Here is an 18,773-nt window from a genome sequence, read left to right on the forward strand (position 1 = left end):
TTGACAACCGATGCTGGTGTGTTTACGTTCCTGTAACTTAGCAGTTCGGCAAAAGAGACTGATAGAATAAGCACTAGGCTTCTAAAGAATAAGTCCTGGGGTCAATTTGCTCGACTAAAGGCGGTGCTCCAGCATGGCCGCAGTCAAATGACTGAAACAAGTAAAAGAGTAAAAGAGAGTAAGCTAATTGCACTACACATGGGAAAATTTGACTGAGGACTGTTGCTGCTGCCACCTATTGTTGCTTCTGGCGTAAGAGAAAGAGAGTGAGTTTAGTAAGAAATAGAAGAAAGGGTGAAGGGAACCATTTCGTCTTTTTCTTGTGAGTGAATGAGCAAATGAAATAATATTTCCATATAATCCATCTTTTATTCTTCTCTTCAGGTGTTCTAATAGTTCTAGACAGCACCATTTCATCCCTTTTATGGGCTTTTCAGTTCATCATAACTTGAAATCATGGAATCAGTTTGTCTGTACAGTTCTATATTTAAGAGATGAGGAATTATGTACATTATTTACCTTTGACGGGTATATTCCTCATCTTGTTTGTTGTTAAACACAACGCTTCAGCTAGTACACCCTCCAGCTTTCATCTGGTGTCCTGGGGAAATTTCAAACCGGGGTTCTCATTCCTAAGGTATTTTTCGATGTTATTATTATCTTTATTCAGGTCACTGCCTTGAATCGAACTCAGAATCTTGGGGTTAGTAGCCCTTGCTCTTAACCACTATGCCATATGCCTGTGAAAGTAAAACCATAGTGTGGGTTTAATGAAGAGTAAAATATCTATATCTATCTATCTATCTATCTATCTATCTATCTATCTATCTATCTATATCATTGGTGAATCATAAATTCGAAAAAGAAGCACACTCTAAGTTATAGAGCAGCAGAATATAAAGATAAAGATAAATATGGCCAGTCTGTGGAATTAGCCTGGGTTTCAAGCACTTAGCTTTACAGGATTTCATCAGACCCTAGGCCTATGGCCTCTTGAAGGCCACTTGCTAGAGAGGCCACTGGCTATTAGGGTCTGAAGAAATGCTGTAAAGCCAAGTGCTTTATGGACGTGAAACCCAGGGTAACCTCATAGACTGGCCAAATCTATTTTTATATTTCCCTAATTTTCCTATGATTGATTGATTGATTGATTCCAGTTCCAGCCTATGAGCTGTGGCCATGCTGGGGCACCGCCATGGAATAAATTCTTTTCATTGTTACTAATTTCACATTCCTATTTAAAAATCTTTTGGACCTTTGTCACCCCCAACTGTCTTACTTCCTAAATGTCCGAATAAGTTTCTCTCTTAATATTTATTTTTTTTTAATCAAGTATATTCTGTCCCAAGTGTTTTAGGGCCCCTTATAACATACACCATTTCCCCATTTAATTGTTTATTTATCTTATCTTGTATAATGGTCCCAATAGCCGGTCTTTTGTTTTTAAATTTCTACCAACCTTGGCCAATTTCACTTCAGATAACAAGTGGAATGGCTTAACCACCTACTAGTAAATGAATAAAAAATTACATTTAATTGATTAGCACTTTATTATGATAAATGCTATGAATTAGTACTGTAAATATAATTATTATAAATTATGATTAATCTAAAACCTCATTGTATCTTCACCCCTTCTCTGACTAAAACCTATTGGCATATCCCACTGTTTTTTATTTTTTCATTATTTATCCTGTACAAAGGATTAACCCACCAAATACTATTTTCGGTTGAGTCATTTTCTTAATGTCCCAAAGAGGCACACAACCATTGCAACCATATTCAGCTTTTCCTTCTTCTTCTCTAGGCTCTTCTTTTTTTTATTTGTTCTTCACTGATGAAGCTTCATGTTTCAGATTGGTTTTATTACCAAATCGTCATCATCATCGTTTAACGTCCATTTTCCATGCTAGCATGGGTTGGACGGTTCGACCGGGGATCTGGGAAGCCAGAAGGCTGCACCAGGCCCAGTCTGATCTGGCAATGTTTCTACAGCTGGCTGCCCTTCCTAATGCCAACCACTCCGAGAGTGTAGTGGGTGCTTTTTATGTGCCACCGGCACAGAGGCCAGTCGGAGCGGCGCTGGCAACGGCCACGTTCGGATGGTTCTCTTACGGTATCACAGCTACAATTTCCAATGATGTTGATCGATTTCGATTTTCACTTGCCTCAACAGGTCTTCACAAGTAGGGTTTGTGTCACAAGAAGGAAAGGTATGCATAAGTGGACTGGCTACGTCCCAGGTAGAGGCCACGGGTTATGGTCTCACTTGTCCTGCTGGGTCTTCTCACGCACAGCATACTTCCAGAGGACTCGGTCTCTAGTCATTTCCTCGGTGAGACCTAAAGTTCGAAGGTCGTGCTTCACCACCTCGTCCCAGGTTTTCCTAGGTCTACCTCTTCCACAGGTTCCCTCAACCGCTAGGGTGTGGCACTTTTTCACACAACTATCTTCATCCATTCTCGCCACATGACCATACCAGTGCAAACGTCTCTCTATATATGTTCACAGTACAGTGTCCAGTTCCTAAGGGATATGTCTTGTTTATAGGTGTGGCTGTGTGGTAAGAAGCTTGCTTCCCAACCACATGGTTCCAGGTTTAGTTCCTCTGTGTAGCATCTTGGGCAGGTGTCTTCTGCTAAAGCCTTGGGTCAACCAAAACCTTGTAAGTGGATTTAGTAGGCAGAAACTGAAAGAAGCCTGTCGTATATTATATGTATATATCTTACGTGTGTGTATGTGTTTGTCCCACACCACTGCTTGGCAACCGGTGTTGGTGTGTTTACGTTCTCGTAACTTAGCTGTTCGGTAAAAGAGACTGATAGAATAAGTACGAGGCTTAAAAAGAATATGTCCTGGCGTTGATTTGTTCAACTAAAATCCTTCTATGCTGTGCCCCACCGTGGCTGCAGTCAAATGACTGAAACAAGTAAAAGATAAAAGATATAAACACACACACACACGTTGAAGCAGAGTCTTATGAACGCATACAAAGGCAGATGAGCTGGTTCTCTCTCACTCTCTCCCTCTGTCACGCACACACACTCGTGGTCATATTTACAAGTGCATGTGTTAGTGCTTCCTCTATTCTAAACGACCTCTTTCATTAACTAACACACTTCACTTTCCTCCGATGGAATCAAACTATTTTTAGTAGACTCTCAAGGAGTGTCCTTTCGTAGCAAATGAGGTACGTTGCACCTCGACCCTTCATGTCACTCTGCCATTTCATTTCCAATATATATTTATTTTTTTATATCCAGTCTTGTACTCTTTCCCTTTCTTCCTCTCCTCACATCGCTCTCCTCTACTCATTTTTACATCACTCTCCTCTACTCTCTCCACTGTTATTTTTCAGTCATTTAATTATTCCTTCCTCGCTTTGTTTCAAAGATTTAACTTGAAGGGACAGTTAGTACAATGGAAGGTGTTTAAGCACCAGGTCAGTTTTAATCCATTAGATCTAAAACAGCAGATCTCAGCTGAGGGGTCCATAAATGCCCTCTGTGGGGTCCATATCAGATTTTATCATTTAAAATTTATGTACAATAAATAAATTTGGTAGATGGAAACTGAAAGAAATTTGATGCATGTGTGTGTGTGTGTGTGTGTATATATATATATATATATATATAACGTTGCCAATGCCAGCGCCGCCTAGACTGGCTTCTGTGCCAGTGGCACGTAAAAAGTACTATCCGAATCGTGGCCGTTGCCAGCCTCACCTGGCACCTGTGCAGGTGGCACGTAAAAAGCACCCACTACACTCACGGAGTGGTTGGCGTTAGGAAGGGCAGCCAGCTGTAGAAACACTGCCAGATTAGACTGGAGCCTGGTGCAGCCTTCTGGCTTCCCAGACCCCAGTTGAACCATCCAACCCATGCTAGCATGGAGAACAAACATTAAACAATGATGATGATGATATATATATATATCTGTGTGTGTCTGTGTCTCCCATCATCGCTTGACAACTGGTGTTGGTTTGTTTATCTCCCTGTAACTTAGCAGTTTGGCACATGAAACTGATGAAATAAGTACCTGGCTTTAATGCAAAAAGGTACTGGGGTTGATTTGTTTGGCTAAAATCCTTCATGTCAGTGCCCCAGCAAGGCCGCAATCCAATGACTGAAGTAAGTAAAAGATAATAGATTAAGAATTCCTGATAATATTTAATTATGAAAATATGACGGGATTTTTAAAACATCAAATGACTCTGTGACCATCTGAGAAAAATAGGAATGAAAGAGGTCTATAGATAAAAAAGATGGTTGAGAACCTCTGATCTAAAACAGTCTTTTTAGGACTTCCCATTTTGTTTTTGTTTACAAAGTATCTAGAACAAGAATGCTTGCATCCCTGTCTCAAAAATATACCTGGTTTCCCTGGTAATACCACACAGCAAATGATTGGAGTGAAACCCTTTAACATTCAGGTGACAAACTCTATTTATTCACATTGTGTTCAATTAATAATGCATTATCTTGTAGCTTTGAAGTTTTGATGACATGATTGTACATTATTACAATGACATTGTAGGATAGGTGTGAGAAGAGAGACCTGGCCAGGTTGAATATTTTGGCCGGATATGGCCGGTTTAAATACCAAAGTGTTAAAACTTTAGAACAATATTTAAAAAAAAAATCTTTTTGAGGCTGTTATCTATGAGGGTCAGCTGAAAAACTTCATAGGCTGACCGAGATACTCTCATGAAATGTGACCAAATGGACTTCGTGTTTCAACATAGGCCCCTCCACTCCCCCCCCCCGACTCCATCGCTGAAGAAGCTTTTATCCTGTTGGTGAAGAACGTCACCAACAACCAGACATGATGACACGTCATCACTGCAAAACTAGTTCTCAGTCAAGTGTTTTTGCATGTTGGGGAAGAGATAATAGTCAGAGAGTGCCAAATCAGGAGAACGGGGGGGGGGGGTGAGCAGCCAGTCCAGAGCTACAGTCACGTGCAGCAGCCATTGAAAGCAAGGACTGATGAAACGAGACCCCTTTAATCAGTTTTCTCCAGGTGTTTGGTGTTGATAGCCTCTCATAACTCTCTCAGCAAATTTGCATAGTACTCTCCATTGGTGGTGTGGCCCTTTTGATGATAGTCAATAAGCATAATGCACAAGACCCATCACTTTCCTTGCAGATGAAATGACCTTAGCCTTCTTTGGAGCTGATCATTTAATGTCCGTTTTCCATGCCAGCATGAGTCAGATGGTTTGACTGGAGCTGTTGAGGCCAGAAGCTGCACCAGAATCCATGACCCTGTTCTGGCATGGTTTCTGTGGCTGGATGTGCTTCCTAATACCAGCATCTTCCCTGGCTGCTTTTTATGTGACACCATCACTGGCGTCAATTCTGCTGTGGTGAACAGGTCTTCATTGAGATATTAGGTGCATTGCTGTTCTCAAGAAGACCCATCTGCTACAGCAGAATTCATACAGGTGCTGGTGCCACATAGAAAGCACTCTTGCTGGGGTAGGTGTATATGTATGAGACCCCGGGTTTACAAGTTTTATTTTTCAAACACAAGATTCAAATTTTGAATGAAGTGCAAAAGTTTCTGCTACCACAACAAATGGCTCTGCTGACGCTACATCGAAGAGGCCAGGGAACAGAAGAAAGAAGACATGCACCCAACACCAGAGCTGAAGACACCTCTGAAGGTGGTGGTGGGGGGGCACATCAAAACGGTAGAGGTGTAGGGGCCAAAACCGGACGTGGTTCCTCCTGATGATGTCTTGAGCTAACTGGATCCTATAAAGGAGCTGTTGTGGAAGCAGACCACGAAACACGGTTGTAATTCCTCATATTTTAGTGTTGTGGACTTGTCTGCGATTCTTCCAGAAGCATTTGGTATTTCATAATATGTTGCTGTGATGAGATCAATGATATCTCAATAACAAAAGCATTTGATAATGAAACTAAACCAATAGGAGGATCCTGGTTGTATGGTAGTGTTGGAATATATTAGTCTATTTTTGTCACAGAAAATTTTGATAAGTCATAAAACACCAAACGTTTTTTAATACTGTGAAGTATTACTACTTTGTAGTAGCCCACTTGTCAATTTATTAGTGATGGTGTTGCAAGGGGTATGTGTGTGTGTGTGTTGAGCTATATTTGTGTTTGGTTTTTAAGGTCAGTAAGATTTTTATAGCCAGGGTTTGATCAGTATGTTGTTTCTATAAATTTTAACCCTTGGTGACATCAAAGAAACTCACTCATAACTTTGCTTTTCAAGAGGAATGGCAAGATTAATAGCAAAGATAATATCAAATATAAAAAAAACAAAATTGTAACAAATTGAAAACTGAAAACTTTATCTACTAGCATTTGTTGCTGTATGTATGTGTGTGTGTGTGTGTGTGATTGTATTTTTCAGTGAGTGGCTGTGTGGTTAGAAGCTTACTTCCCAACCACATGGTTCTGGGTTCAGTCTCACTGCTTGGCACCTTGGGCAAATGTGTTCTACTATAGCCTTGGGCTGACCAAAGCCTTGTGAGTGGATTTGGTAGCCAAAAACTAAAAGAAGCCTGTCGTGTATATATATATATGTATATATATATATATATATATATATATATATATATATATATGTATGTATTTGTGTGTCTGTATTTGTCTCCCCGCTATCACTTGACAACCAATGTTGATGTGTTTACGTCCCCGTAACTTAGCAGTTTGGCAAAAGTGACTGATAGATTTGTTTGATTTATTTGACTAAAGGCAGTGCTCCAGCATGGCTGCCATCAAATGACTGAAACGAGAGAAGAAAAGAATATATATATATACCTACATATATATATATATATATTTATATACATTCACAGATGTATGTGTGTGTGTGTGTGTGTATATATACACACACACGGATATAGTTACGGATATACATACGGATATATTTAAAGAGAGATGAGTCTTTAATTATCAGCAATGATCTTATAAAAGTTGTCACCAACGAGTTATTTTTTCTTCTAAGGTTTCACTTTCATTATCAGAGCAATTAAAATGTTATTGGCAGATTTCAAAGTGATTTTGTTAGTGAGTTGGTTTGGAAGCCATCATGCAGAGACTTTATTGAAGCCAAATCTCTTGTGGATGTTTGTAATGGCAGATCTATGATTAATTTACATATTAGGAGTGGCTGTAAGTAGCTTGCTTATGAACCACATGGTTCCAGGTTCAGTCCCACTGTGTGGCACCTTGGGCAAGTGTCTTCTATTATAGCCTCGGGCCGACCAAAGCCTTGTGAGTGGGTTTGGTAGACAGAAACTGAATGAAGCCCGTCATATATATGTATATATATATATGTATATGTATATGTATGTATGTATGTGTGTGTTTGTGCCCCCAACATTGCTTGACAACCGATGCTGGTGTGTTTGTGTCGCTGTAACTTAGCAGTTCGGCAAAAGAGACCGAGAGACCGATAAAATAAGTACTGGACTTACAAAGAATAAGTCCTGGGGTCGGTTTGCTTGACTAAAGGTGATGCTCCAGCATGGCCACAATCAAATGGCTGAAACAAGTAAAAGAGTAAAGAGTACTATTTCTCCCTCCTTCGATAATAGCTTTCCTGTTTAGCCCTTTCGCTCCTTCAGATTTTTGTCTGTCAAATGTAATTCTTATTTATTCTCATTGTTTGGAATTAATCCGGTGTCATCTTGAAGCTCTTCAAGATTTTGACGATGGAATTGTTTATTTTTAGAATGAGTGTGAAGTAGTTGTGAGAGGCTGGATCTGACTAGTTTGAACACGAAATAGAAATGTTTTGGCCGGATATGACCGGTTTAACCTTTTTGCTACCATATTTCTGTCGAAATACTCCATCCTTGTTCCAGTTAATCTTGAAAATAATAAAAGAATTAGTAAAATAACTTTGTCATTATTATGTTAGTGTTTGGAACATAAATTTACTGGAACTTTTGAAGGAAGGTTTTAAAACAAAACAGGAAGTGTGTATCGTATAAAACAAGGGGTGGTCTTGGTTGGGTTCGTATCAAAACGGTTAAATGCTAAACGGTTAATATTGTCATCATCACAGACTTGATCAAGTGTCTGTCTTCTCCTTGATGTGTGGTATTTGTGTAACCAGGTTTTGAATTTGTCAATCTGAGCAGAGACAGACCATTGCTGTTAGACACTGTACCTGTGTATGCTGAAAGGCTTTGATCAATTTTGTCCCCTGTTAACCTTCAGCTTACAGAACACAGATCACTGAATGCTACTCTTGTTTGGAACAGAGAAACGGCAGGGTGACGACCTTAGTCAACAGACTAGAAGGAGGCTACATCCAGTGATATACAAACAAACCAATTTTGCCACTTTCAGGAGAAAGAACATTTTTAGTGCATCCTGGATAACGACTGGCTGATTATCATCGTTTATGTTGCCATGGATTGAATGGCTTTTCCAAAGTAGTGTTTTTCAGCTGGATGTCCTTCCTGTTGCCAACTCCTTTTGTCTTGAGGCATGGTTCAGTGGAGGGGAAGACAGCTGCAGCAGTGCATTGTGAAGTACAAAGAGCAAGACGGGACGGTCATCTACAACATCCATCTCCATCACTAATTGTCTTGACCTGGTCTTGCCACCGGACTGAAGATGGTCATGCAAGAGAGATTGAGGTTGATAGGATGTGCCTCTCCTTCACTTTAAACAAAGTCACTGCACAGGTTGTCATCCGTAACCCTTAAACGGTGGGCATCATCAATTGATATTTCAAAGGTTTTACATGGATATGACAATCATAAAGTGAAAATAAGTGTAAAAATTACTTTTAAGAAAAAGATATTTTTTTTGTTTCTTTTGCCTGCTTGGAACCGTTTCTTGCTGTTTCTAGGTAAAAGGATGACCAGAAGGTCCTCATTGTTCTGACACATGGAACGTTTGTTATTTTAAGCTGAAACATCCTGTTGTGCCACTTAAAACGTTTCTGAAGCATTAAGTAGTGACAAAAGGAAGTTCTGGCTTGAAATATGTAAAAAAATTATGAACTCTACTTTATTTACTGAGTACTTTTTTCCTCTTGTTTGTCCAACACACACACACACACGTGCATGTGCGTACACACACACACACACACACACACACACACACACACACACACACACACACACACACACACACACACACACAAGCGAAAATGTTTCTCATTGTATCATTGAATCCAAGACAATCTTAGATTGATTCAGTAGGATTAAACTGACCTTACTATTTAGAGAAAGCCTGCAAAGGGCTGTGGAAATGATCTCTTCTTTGGACTTTAAAAGAAAAAGCCATTAAAACTCTTGAGTGTCTAGTTAAATTTAAAGGCACTTATGCTGGTGACACATAAGGGGCACCTGTGCTGGTGACATACATCAGGCACCCATGCTGGTGACACATAAAAGGCAGCGATGCTGATGATACATAAAAAATATCTGGTACACTCTATGGAGTGGTTGGCATTAGGAAGGACATCCAGCCATAGAACCCAAGCCAAATCAGATTGGCACCTGCTGCAGATCTCTGGTTTACCAGTTCAAGTCAAACCATCTAACGATTTCAATTTCAGTTGCTTCAGCAGGTCTTTGCAAGCAGAGTTTAGTGTCCAGTGAAAGAAAGATACGTATAAGTGGGCTGGCTACACTCCTGGCATAGGCCACGGGTTATGGTCTCACTTGGCTTGACGGGTCTTCTCAAGCACTGCATATTTCCAAAGGTCTTGGTCACTTGTCATTGCTTTGGTGAGGCCTAAATTCAAAGGTCGTGCTTCACCACCTCATCCCAGGTTTTCCTGGGTCTACCTCTTCCACAGATTCCCTCAACTGCTAGGGTGTGGCACTTTTTCACACAGCTATCCTCATCCATTCTCGCCACATGACCATACCAGTGCAGTTGTCTCTCTTGCACACTACATCTGATGCTTCTTAGGGCCAACTTTTCTCTCTGACATTACACATCCAGTGGAGCATACTGGCTTCATTCCTTGCGAGCTTACACATGTCTTCAGCAATCATGGCCTGTGTTTCACGCCATGTAGCATGGCTGTTCGCACACATGCATCATACAGTCTACCTTTTACTCTGAGCGAGAGGCCCTTTGTCATGAGCAGAGGTAAGATCTCTCTGAACTTTGCCCAGGCTATTCTTATTCTAGCAGCTAACACACACACACACACACCGGGATTCTTTTAGTTTCCATCTACCAAATCTACACACAAGGCTTTGGTCAACCCGAGGCTATAATAGAAGACACTTGCCCACGGTGCCATGAGGTGGGACTGAACCCAGAATCATGTGGTTGGGAAAATCACTTGGCATTGATGTAAATTTGGTAATACATACCTTTTTAAATCTTTTACCTGTTTCAGTCATTTGACTGGCCATACTGGGGCACTACTGTGAAGGGTTTTAGTTGAATGACTCCACCTCAGGACTTATTTTGTTTAAGCCTGCTGCTTTTTCTATTGGTATCTTTTGCCAAACCACTGAGTTATGGGGCACAAACAAGTGTCAAGTGGTGGTGGTGGCAGGGGACAAACACACACATGTCTTCTTTTAGTTTCTGTCAACCGTTTCCACTCACAGAGTTTTGGTCAGCGCAGGGCTATAGTAGAAGATACATACCCGAACCCTACGCAGTGGGAGTAAACCAAGAACTATGTGGTTGGGAAGCAAACTCCTTATCATTATAGTCTTGCTTGCACATAAACAAACAAAAAGTATGTAATATGCCATAGCTATATGAAGTGTGTGTGTGTCTGTGTGTCCACAGAAAAAAATAATTCACAGTTACTAATCACATGAGAAACAATACTTAAATGTGATTGTTGCAAAAGTTAATTAGGAAAGAATTCTGCAATGAAGGAAGATAAGGAAAAGCAACATTAGATAACGAGGAATATTATTTTCACCTTAGAAGACCCATTTTAGCAGAGACAGCCACACAAAAACTGTTGTATTAATTTCTCATTTATTTCATGAGGTACAAGTGTTGCTGTGTGGTTAAGAAGCTTGCTTTCTAACCATGTAGTCTTGGGTTCAATCCCACTGTGTGCCAGTGTGGGTGAGTGTCTTCTCCTACAGCCCTAGGCCAATTAAAGTTGTGTGAATGGATTTGATAGATGGAAACTGAAAGAAGCCTGTTGTATGTATGTATGTATATGAATATGTATATGTGTGTGAGAGAGAGATTGTGTGTACTCTTGTCTTGGTGTCAGTTAGCATCATCATCATCATCATCATCCTACAAATGATATTGTTCATTTCCAGTCTTCTATGAAAACCATGCCTGGCCATTGGGGGAATATTACTATGCTTGGGAAACAGCTGAGGATTGGTGACAAGAAGGGCCTAATACTGTTCTAGAAAAATATGCCTTATCAAATTCTGTCTGACTCATGGAAAAGTGGATGTTAAATGATGATGACGATATGCCAAAATTGTCATTGTATTATTTCAACCTTAGTCACTGATACAAGTCCACTGCAACTATTTGAAGGATAAAGTTCTTTTTTTTTTATTGTTTTCTGATGGATAAAACAGGATAGCAGTTAGTTGTACAGAAGGACAGAACAGGATGTTATCAGCTGAATCTCTTGACACCAGTTATCATTGTCACTTAAATAATTCTATTTGTGACTTGTAAAAGGCACTTGTGCTGGTGGCTCATAAGATGCACTTGTGCCAGTGAAACATAAAAGGCACCCGTGCCAGTGGTGATATATAAAAAAGCACCTATGCTAGTGATACATGAAAAGCACCCATGTTGGTTCAACGTAAAAGGCACCGCACCGATGCCATGTAAAAGGTACCCATGCTAGTGACATGTACGAGGGGTGGGGCTGAAAAGGTCCTGGCCTTGGGTAAAAGGAAACACAGGAGAATCAGTTAATTATGATTTTATTCAACATATTCCCCTCTCAGATCCACACACTTATTGAAATGGTCCTTCATTTTTGCTAATCCTCCTTGTAAAAGTACTTGGAAGGTTGGGCCTACAACCAAGCCTTTCGCGATACCCTTAATGCCTGGAACTTTTCACACCCCCTTGTACAAGACACCCAATACACCTCTATGGAGTGATTGGTGTTAGGAAGGGCCATAGAAAATAAGCTAAAACAGACTGGAGCCTGGCACAACTCTCTGGCTTATCAGTTCCAGTCAAACCCTCTAACCCATGCCAGCATAGAAAATGGACAGTAAATGATGATGATTTTCTGCCTGATTAAAAGCATGTAAATATTGGATTGAAAAATATTTTATTTGTTTATTTGCATCATTATTTCTGTATGTATTTATATATATATATTTAGTATAAACATGTTTAGGAGACAATTAGAGTGATGTGTCATGTTTATAAAAAGAAAATGTTCTTTCACCGCCTGAAGTCACTTCTGTCAGGCAGACCTGTGTGTAGTCAATGGCAAACTGTCAGTGATCTTTGCATCTTTTATTCTGACATAGTGTGAATACATTATCATAATGTATTGTTCCAGTTTTTCTTTTTTATACTACTGATCCAATTTTTAGCATGTTGAGTGACCGTTGACAAGTGCAATTGAAATGTTTAAGGACCGTATTCGTTAAAAACTGAGTGCAATTGTCTTTATTTTACTCAGTTGTTAATGAGGATTTTCATTTCCTGTGTTGGTCTATTTGGAAATACATTCGAACCGAATGAAAGAGAATGTAAAGCAGAGAATTTATTGCACAGCATTGGTTAATTAAATACATTCTAGCAGAAGATATCATCTGATACTACATTCTCCTCTTCACTAACTCTAACTCTCTCCTTCTTTTCAAAGCTCCCTCTTCAGTGTTCTCCCTCTCTTTCTTCCCTTTTGCTCTGTCTGTCTGTCTGTCTCCATACTGCTTCTATTCCCTCTAAACTCCCTTCTAACTTTCACTTCTTTCCTATTTATCTCCCAGTCCCTTTATTGTCACCCCCCTCCCCCAACCTGGCTTCCAAACTTTGCTGATTTTACAGCCTGCAGTTTCTATAATTGACAAACCTGCAAACAATTGAGGTGAAGCAGCCAGCCAGCCAGCCAGCCTCTCCAAACCAATCATGCCATTTAATCTACCACCACCACCACCACCACCGCCATCCCACAAGCCTCTCCTGGCTCCTCCTCCTCCTCTCCCATCTCTTGCATACTCAGCACACATCAGCCTCCCTCCCTCCCTCCCATCCTCTTAACCTCACATTCTGCTATCAAGACAAACCTAGGAACAATAAAAATTCCAGACATGCCAAACATGAGATGAGGTGTTGGTTGCCGCCACAGAGGTGGAAGAAATGCAAACAACATCCAAATGGAGTCACAATGCACAACGGTGCACAATGCACAACCGATGCAATTTACACAGAGATATATTTTGCTGTACAGTTATGCTGTCCTCAAATCAACCCGAATTTTGTATTAAAGATAGATTTTAGCTGTGACCATCCTGTTTAATAATTTTTTTTTGCAGTCATAGTGTACCTTGGATCACATTATTTGATGTTTTCTTTTTGTTATTTTTTATTTCACATCATTCTGTGGTTCCAAAATTACTTGTTATTTCTAGCTGGTTATTTGCTGTTATATCTCGTGGTTATTTCTAGCAGGCTGTAACAGTGTTCCCCTCTTTGACTTCCTCACTTTGGATATAAACTTATGATCAAAGGGCTATTCTGATCGTGATCATACTTGGCTTACTGGCACAAGGGATTCTGGGACACTGTTTTGACATGTGACGGACACACTATTGTAAATGGGAGAAGTGGTTCTCCTGTGACACACAGAACAGTGATGAACATATTTGTATTGGAATCTGCTGGAATGTATTAAGAATAAAAAACACATATAAAAATCATTGTTTCAAATCTCGCTGTTCACGGTGCAAATAAGATTTTTCTATCAGTTGGCAGATAGAAGCACTGATCAGCAAACTGTTTGCTCACTGAAATTATAAAGACAGTGGCTTGTTTGGACTCAAAGGTCTGCGTGGTTCGGGCTGATGAGGCATAACATGCCAAAACAGCAGTGTTCCAGAGTCCCTTGCAAACCGAGTGTATTATTCATGCCATCAAAATAGGGAAATGTTTTCTTGTGACGTGCATAATAGTAATTAGCTTTTTTGCTTTTGAATCTGCCAGAACATACATATATATATATATATATATATATGTGTGTGTGTGTATATACACACACACACACACACATATATATATATATATTCACACACACACGTATGTGTGTGTGTGTATAGGTGAGGTGCTGAAAAGTTCCTGGTTTTGGGTAAAAGAAAATACAGGAGAATCAGTTAATTATGATTTTATTCAACATATTCCCCTCTCAGATTCACACTTATTGCAGTGGTCCTTCATTTTTTCTAAGCCCTGTAAAAGAACTCCAACCAAGCCTTTTGTGTTACCCTTAAAGCCGGAAACTTTTCAGCACCTCTTCATATATGTATGTATGTATATAAGCCAATGGACACACAAAAGTAAAATGTTAAATGAGGGTAAATTTGAAATGATGTACTTGGGGGAAAAGACTACCCCAACAGCCATATTCTCTTCCTTTAGGAGAACTACTCACAAGATCCAGTAATATCAGGGACTTAGGAGGGATTGTTGACAACAATCTCAGCTGGAGTGTCCACATCAACAATAAACTTATGGCTTGCTGGATGAACTCAGGATCCTCAGAGAGCAATGTGTCATCATTCCCCTTTTCACCTTTGTATGGCCACACTTAGAATATTGTTGCCCCTGTGGTTTCCCTTACACCAAACAAAACATTATGAAAATTGAGTCACCCATGAGAGCATTCACTAGAAAAATTAAAGGGTATGACTGATCTTGATTATTGGGACCACCTTAAAACATTGAATCGCCCAACTTACCGGTGGGCGATATCGTCCACTTTGGGAAGCTATGCTTTAAAGGCAGGGCTGTCCTGTTATTTTTAGCAAGCATGACAACCATCTCAGGGACTGTGACAAAAATATTCGATCTATAAACAAGTCTGCCTTTTTTTTAATACAAAGCGACGTCTCGTGTGAGTAGTCAAATCGATAAAAGTGCATCCTTATTCTAGGCATGCCTAGATATCAGTAAAAGCACTTAATTTCTAAAAATTCATTGTCACCCACAAAATGTTCATATCGCCTGCCAAAATCTCAAATCATCCACCATTTTCTAGAAATTCACCCATCACCCACCTGTAAGTTGAAATCGCCCACTTTGGGAAGCTATGCTTGTTGGAGTACTGGTTTCACTGGAGTTGACAAGAAAAGGAAGGGAGGAAGGAAGGAAGGGAGGAAGGAAGGAAGGAAGGAAGGAAAGGAGGGAGGGAGGGATTTTGAGAGTGACAAGTACAGATGACAGCTTGGTATAGTTTGGTGTGAGTAAAATCTTGAAGCTTAAACAGTTTCAATGCATGACCCTGTGGTTAGTAGTGTGGAGCCTTAATAATTATATAATTAAAGCACATCTAAATTGGGCTATAATTAGCTTCCCTCTCCTTTTTTTTCTTTCTTTTTTTTAATCATTTGCTGCATTCCATTTATCTTCCTCTGCTTACATTGGTCGGCGGCCAGGACTTGCTCAGGTTCTTCGGACTCCTCCTTTCCTACTGTTTCTTAATCAACCTTCTGTGGAACAAGAAGGGAAACACTTCTTACTTTCTTATTTCGTTTCTTTTTCTCTTTAAATGGGGTTCACTTTTAGAGAGAGAGAGAGAGAAGGAGGGAGAATAATTGTGTGTGTGTATGTTGTGCTGAGAGTAATACAGGACAGGAATTGGCAAGCCACAGCCTGCAGACCTAATCACCTATCAATGAGTAAGAGGTGTTAAAAAATTCTTTATGTTCTTTAGAGAACAGTAAGGCATAGGAGTGGCTGTGTGGTAAGCAGCTTGCTTACGAACCACATGGTTCCGGGTTCAGTCCCACTATGTGACATTTTGGGCAAGTGTCTTCTACTATAGCCTCGGGCCAACCAAAGCCTTGTGAGTGGATTTGGTAGATGGAAACTGAAAGAAGCCTGTCGTATATATGTATATATATATATATATATATATATGTATGTGTGTATATGTTTGTGTGTCTGTGTTTGTCTCCCCCCCACCAACATTGCTTGACAACCGATGATGAGGATGTGTTTACATCTCCATAACTTAGCAGTTCGGCAAAAGAGACTGATAGAATAAGTACTAGGCTTCCAAAGAATAAGACTGGGGTCGATTTGCTCGACTAAAAGGCAGTGCTCCAGCATGGTCGCAGTCAAATGACTGAAACAAATAAAAAAGAGTAAAGAGTAAAATATCAAAAAATAAAGTCAGCTGGAATGAATTTGTTTATTCTTTTATTTCTTTCAGTCATTTTGACTGCGGCCATGCTGGGGCTCCGTCTTGAACAATTTGACCCTAGGACTCATTTTTAAAGCCTAGTACTCATTCCACCAGTCTCCTGCCAAACTGCAAACTGTAGAAAAGCAAAGAAAGGAGATGATAACATCTAAAACCATCGTCGTCATCCTTGTCATCATTTTACAGCTCCTTTCCCTGCTGGTGTGGGTTCAATCTCAGGTCACAGTCAAAGGCTACTTTTAGATAAGGCAGAGCATCATGTCTCGCTCATTAAGTTCTGTTTTGGGCCTGGTTTTTATGGTTGGAAACCCTTTCTAACCTGTTTACACTGTAAAATGTTATAAATGTGTTATGCAGTAAACTGTTTGAAGCATAAAAGCCACAACGCAGCATCATTTACTGCAAACAAAAACTAAGGAATATTTCCTCAAGAAAAATGTGATATGTTATGAATTGGGAGGGGTTAGGGTGGGTTTTTTAAAAATATTTAATAAAATGGAGATTTGCTAATTTGCCAAAATGGCATCTAAAAAAATTGGAAATGCTGTTCTACTGAGTCACTTGTCTTGCTAGAAATAACAACCAAATTTCTCTCACCCACTTTGAATATTTACTGTTATATTTAACACGTTTGTGTACATTCAAAAGTGGAAAGACCGAGGATGCAGACACAGTTTTAGGAGGGAAATTCTTATAGACAATGTTACCATCTGAGTGGAAGCAGCTTATGCTTTTCAAAGCATAGATTGTCTATCGGAAGAATTTCTTTCTTGAGTTGCCCCAAAGAATGTCTTTTCATGTCTCATTTTATATGAACAAATTCAATATAATTTCACATACCTATATTTCACATACCATTGTTTGGTGTACCCCTATTTAATTACACCTACTTTGAATAGTGTGGTCCTGACTAAGTCTGAAGAATAATGGGATGGTCATAGTTGGAACATCTGTTTCATCAGGGTTGATTTGGGATTAAGCAACCCTAACAGCGTGAGCCAACAAAACAAATTGTATATATTAGAAATAGTAGCTAAATCTCCCTCGAGCCACACCCTACTACTTTAATAAAGGAAGGATGCAAATATAACAACAACAAAATATTGAAAATATTCCCAATGTTTTCTTTTGCAGACAATCATGAGGTTCAATAGCAAAGCGCTTGCAAGTCTTTCCTTGCAGACCAACACCAAGTTTGATAAAGAAGGTATTGTATGGATGAAAGACAAACAAGATGGACTTTTTAAGAAAGGTGAAGGTAAGGAACATAAGTTTTCTAATACACACTGTGTTATACTCATCATCATCGTTTAACATCCGCTTTCCATGCTGGCATGGGTTGGATGATTGGACTGAGGTCTGGCGAACCAGATGGCTGCACCAGACTCCAATCTTGATCTGGCAGAGTTTCTACAGCTGGATGCCCTTCCTAACGCCAACCACTCCGAGAGTGTAGTGGGTGCTTTTACGTGCAACCAGCATGGGGGCCAGTCAGGCAGTACTGGCAACGGCCACGCTCAGATGGTGTTTTTTACATGCCACCTGCACGTTATTATATTTGATCTATGATCAAATATATTCCAACCCTGACCATCTCCTCTTTCTTGGTCTATCTAAAACTATATTATGTACTGTATCGTCATTGTCATCATCGTCATTTATGTCCCTTTTCCATGCAGGCTTCGTTTGGACAGAGTTGATAAGGCCAGGGGCTGCACCAAGCTCCAGTTGTCTTTTCTGGCATGGTTTTTCTATGGCCGGATGCTCTTCCTAATGCCAACCACTCCACAAAATGTACTGGACGCTTCTTATGTGGCACCAGCACCTGTATCAGTTCTGTCAAGGATGGGTCTTCTTGAGTACAGCAAGGCACCATATTCTTGTATCCTTTCTGTTTGTGAAAGACTGAGGGTAATTTGAAGGCATTTTTGCATAACCATTTTCTTGTAGGTTAAATCCATTGAACTGAAACTATAAAGCAATCAACTGAAGACGACAAAGAGCTTTTGTCCAACATCCGACCCATTTACTAATGGATCCTTCTTCTATCCACTGGAATCTCATCCTTTGCTCTCCACCATCCCCATTGGTGCAGTTTAAGATGTGTAGTTAAGGGATCTTCTTTGCAATTCCTTTATTCAGTTCAATCCCTTTGCACTTTGCATTATGGGCTGATGTCTTTTATTATAGTCTTGGATCAACCTAACTTTGTGAGTGAAATTGAGTAGAGGAAACTACGAAAGCCCATCTGAGGTATTCTATCCATTCTTGGGTGGCAGACTTCATTTTTGGCCCACTTGGCCACTTGTTTTTGTCTTTAGCCGATACCACATTGTGGGAAATATTCAGAACTAGTTTCCCTGTTTGTGGAAAGCCTGTACTGTTTTCTACTACAGCAACCATAAGCAGAAGTTTCCTTCCCCATT

At 39.9% G+C, this 18,773-nt stretch overlaps 1 protein-coding gene across 2 annotated transcripts in view; it reads left to right on the plus strand.

Moving 5' to 3' along the window:
• The window catches only part of LOC115223171 (inositol polyphosphate-4-phosphatase type I A), a 100,131-nt gene that overhangs the window by 4,300 nt on the left and 77,058 nt on the right, over positions 1-18,773 (plus strand). For both annotated transcript variants that reach the window (XM_029793607.2, XM_029793608.2), the window contains exon 2: positions 17,482-17,605. In XM_029793607.2, the coding sequence (XP_029649467.2) occupies positions 17,482-17,605 (124 nt within the window). The remainder of the gene's footprint in view (positions 1-17,481; positions 17,606-18,773) is intronic.

Source organism: Octopus sinensis, linkage group LG22, assembly GCF_006345805.1.
Source record: "Octopus sinensis linkage group LG22, ASM634580v1, whole genome shotgun sequence".
NCBI lineage: Eukaryota > Metazoa > Mollusca > Cephalopoda > Octopoda > Octopodidae > Octopus > Octopus sinensis.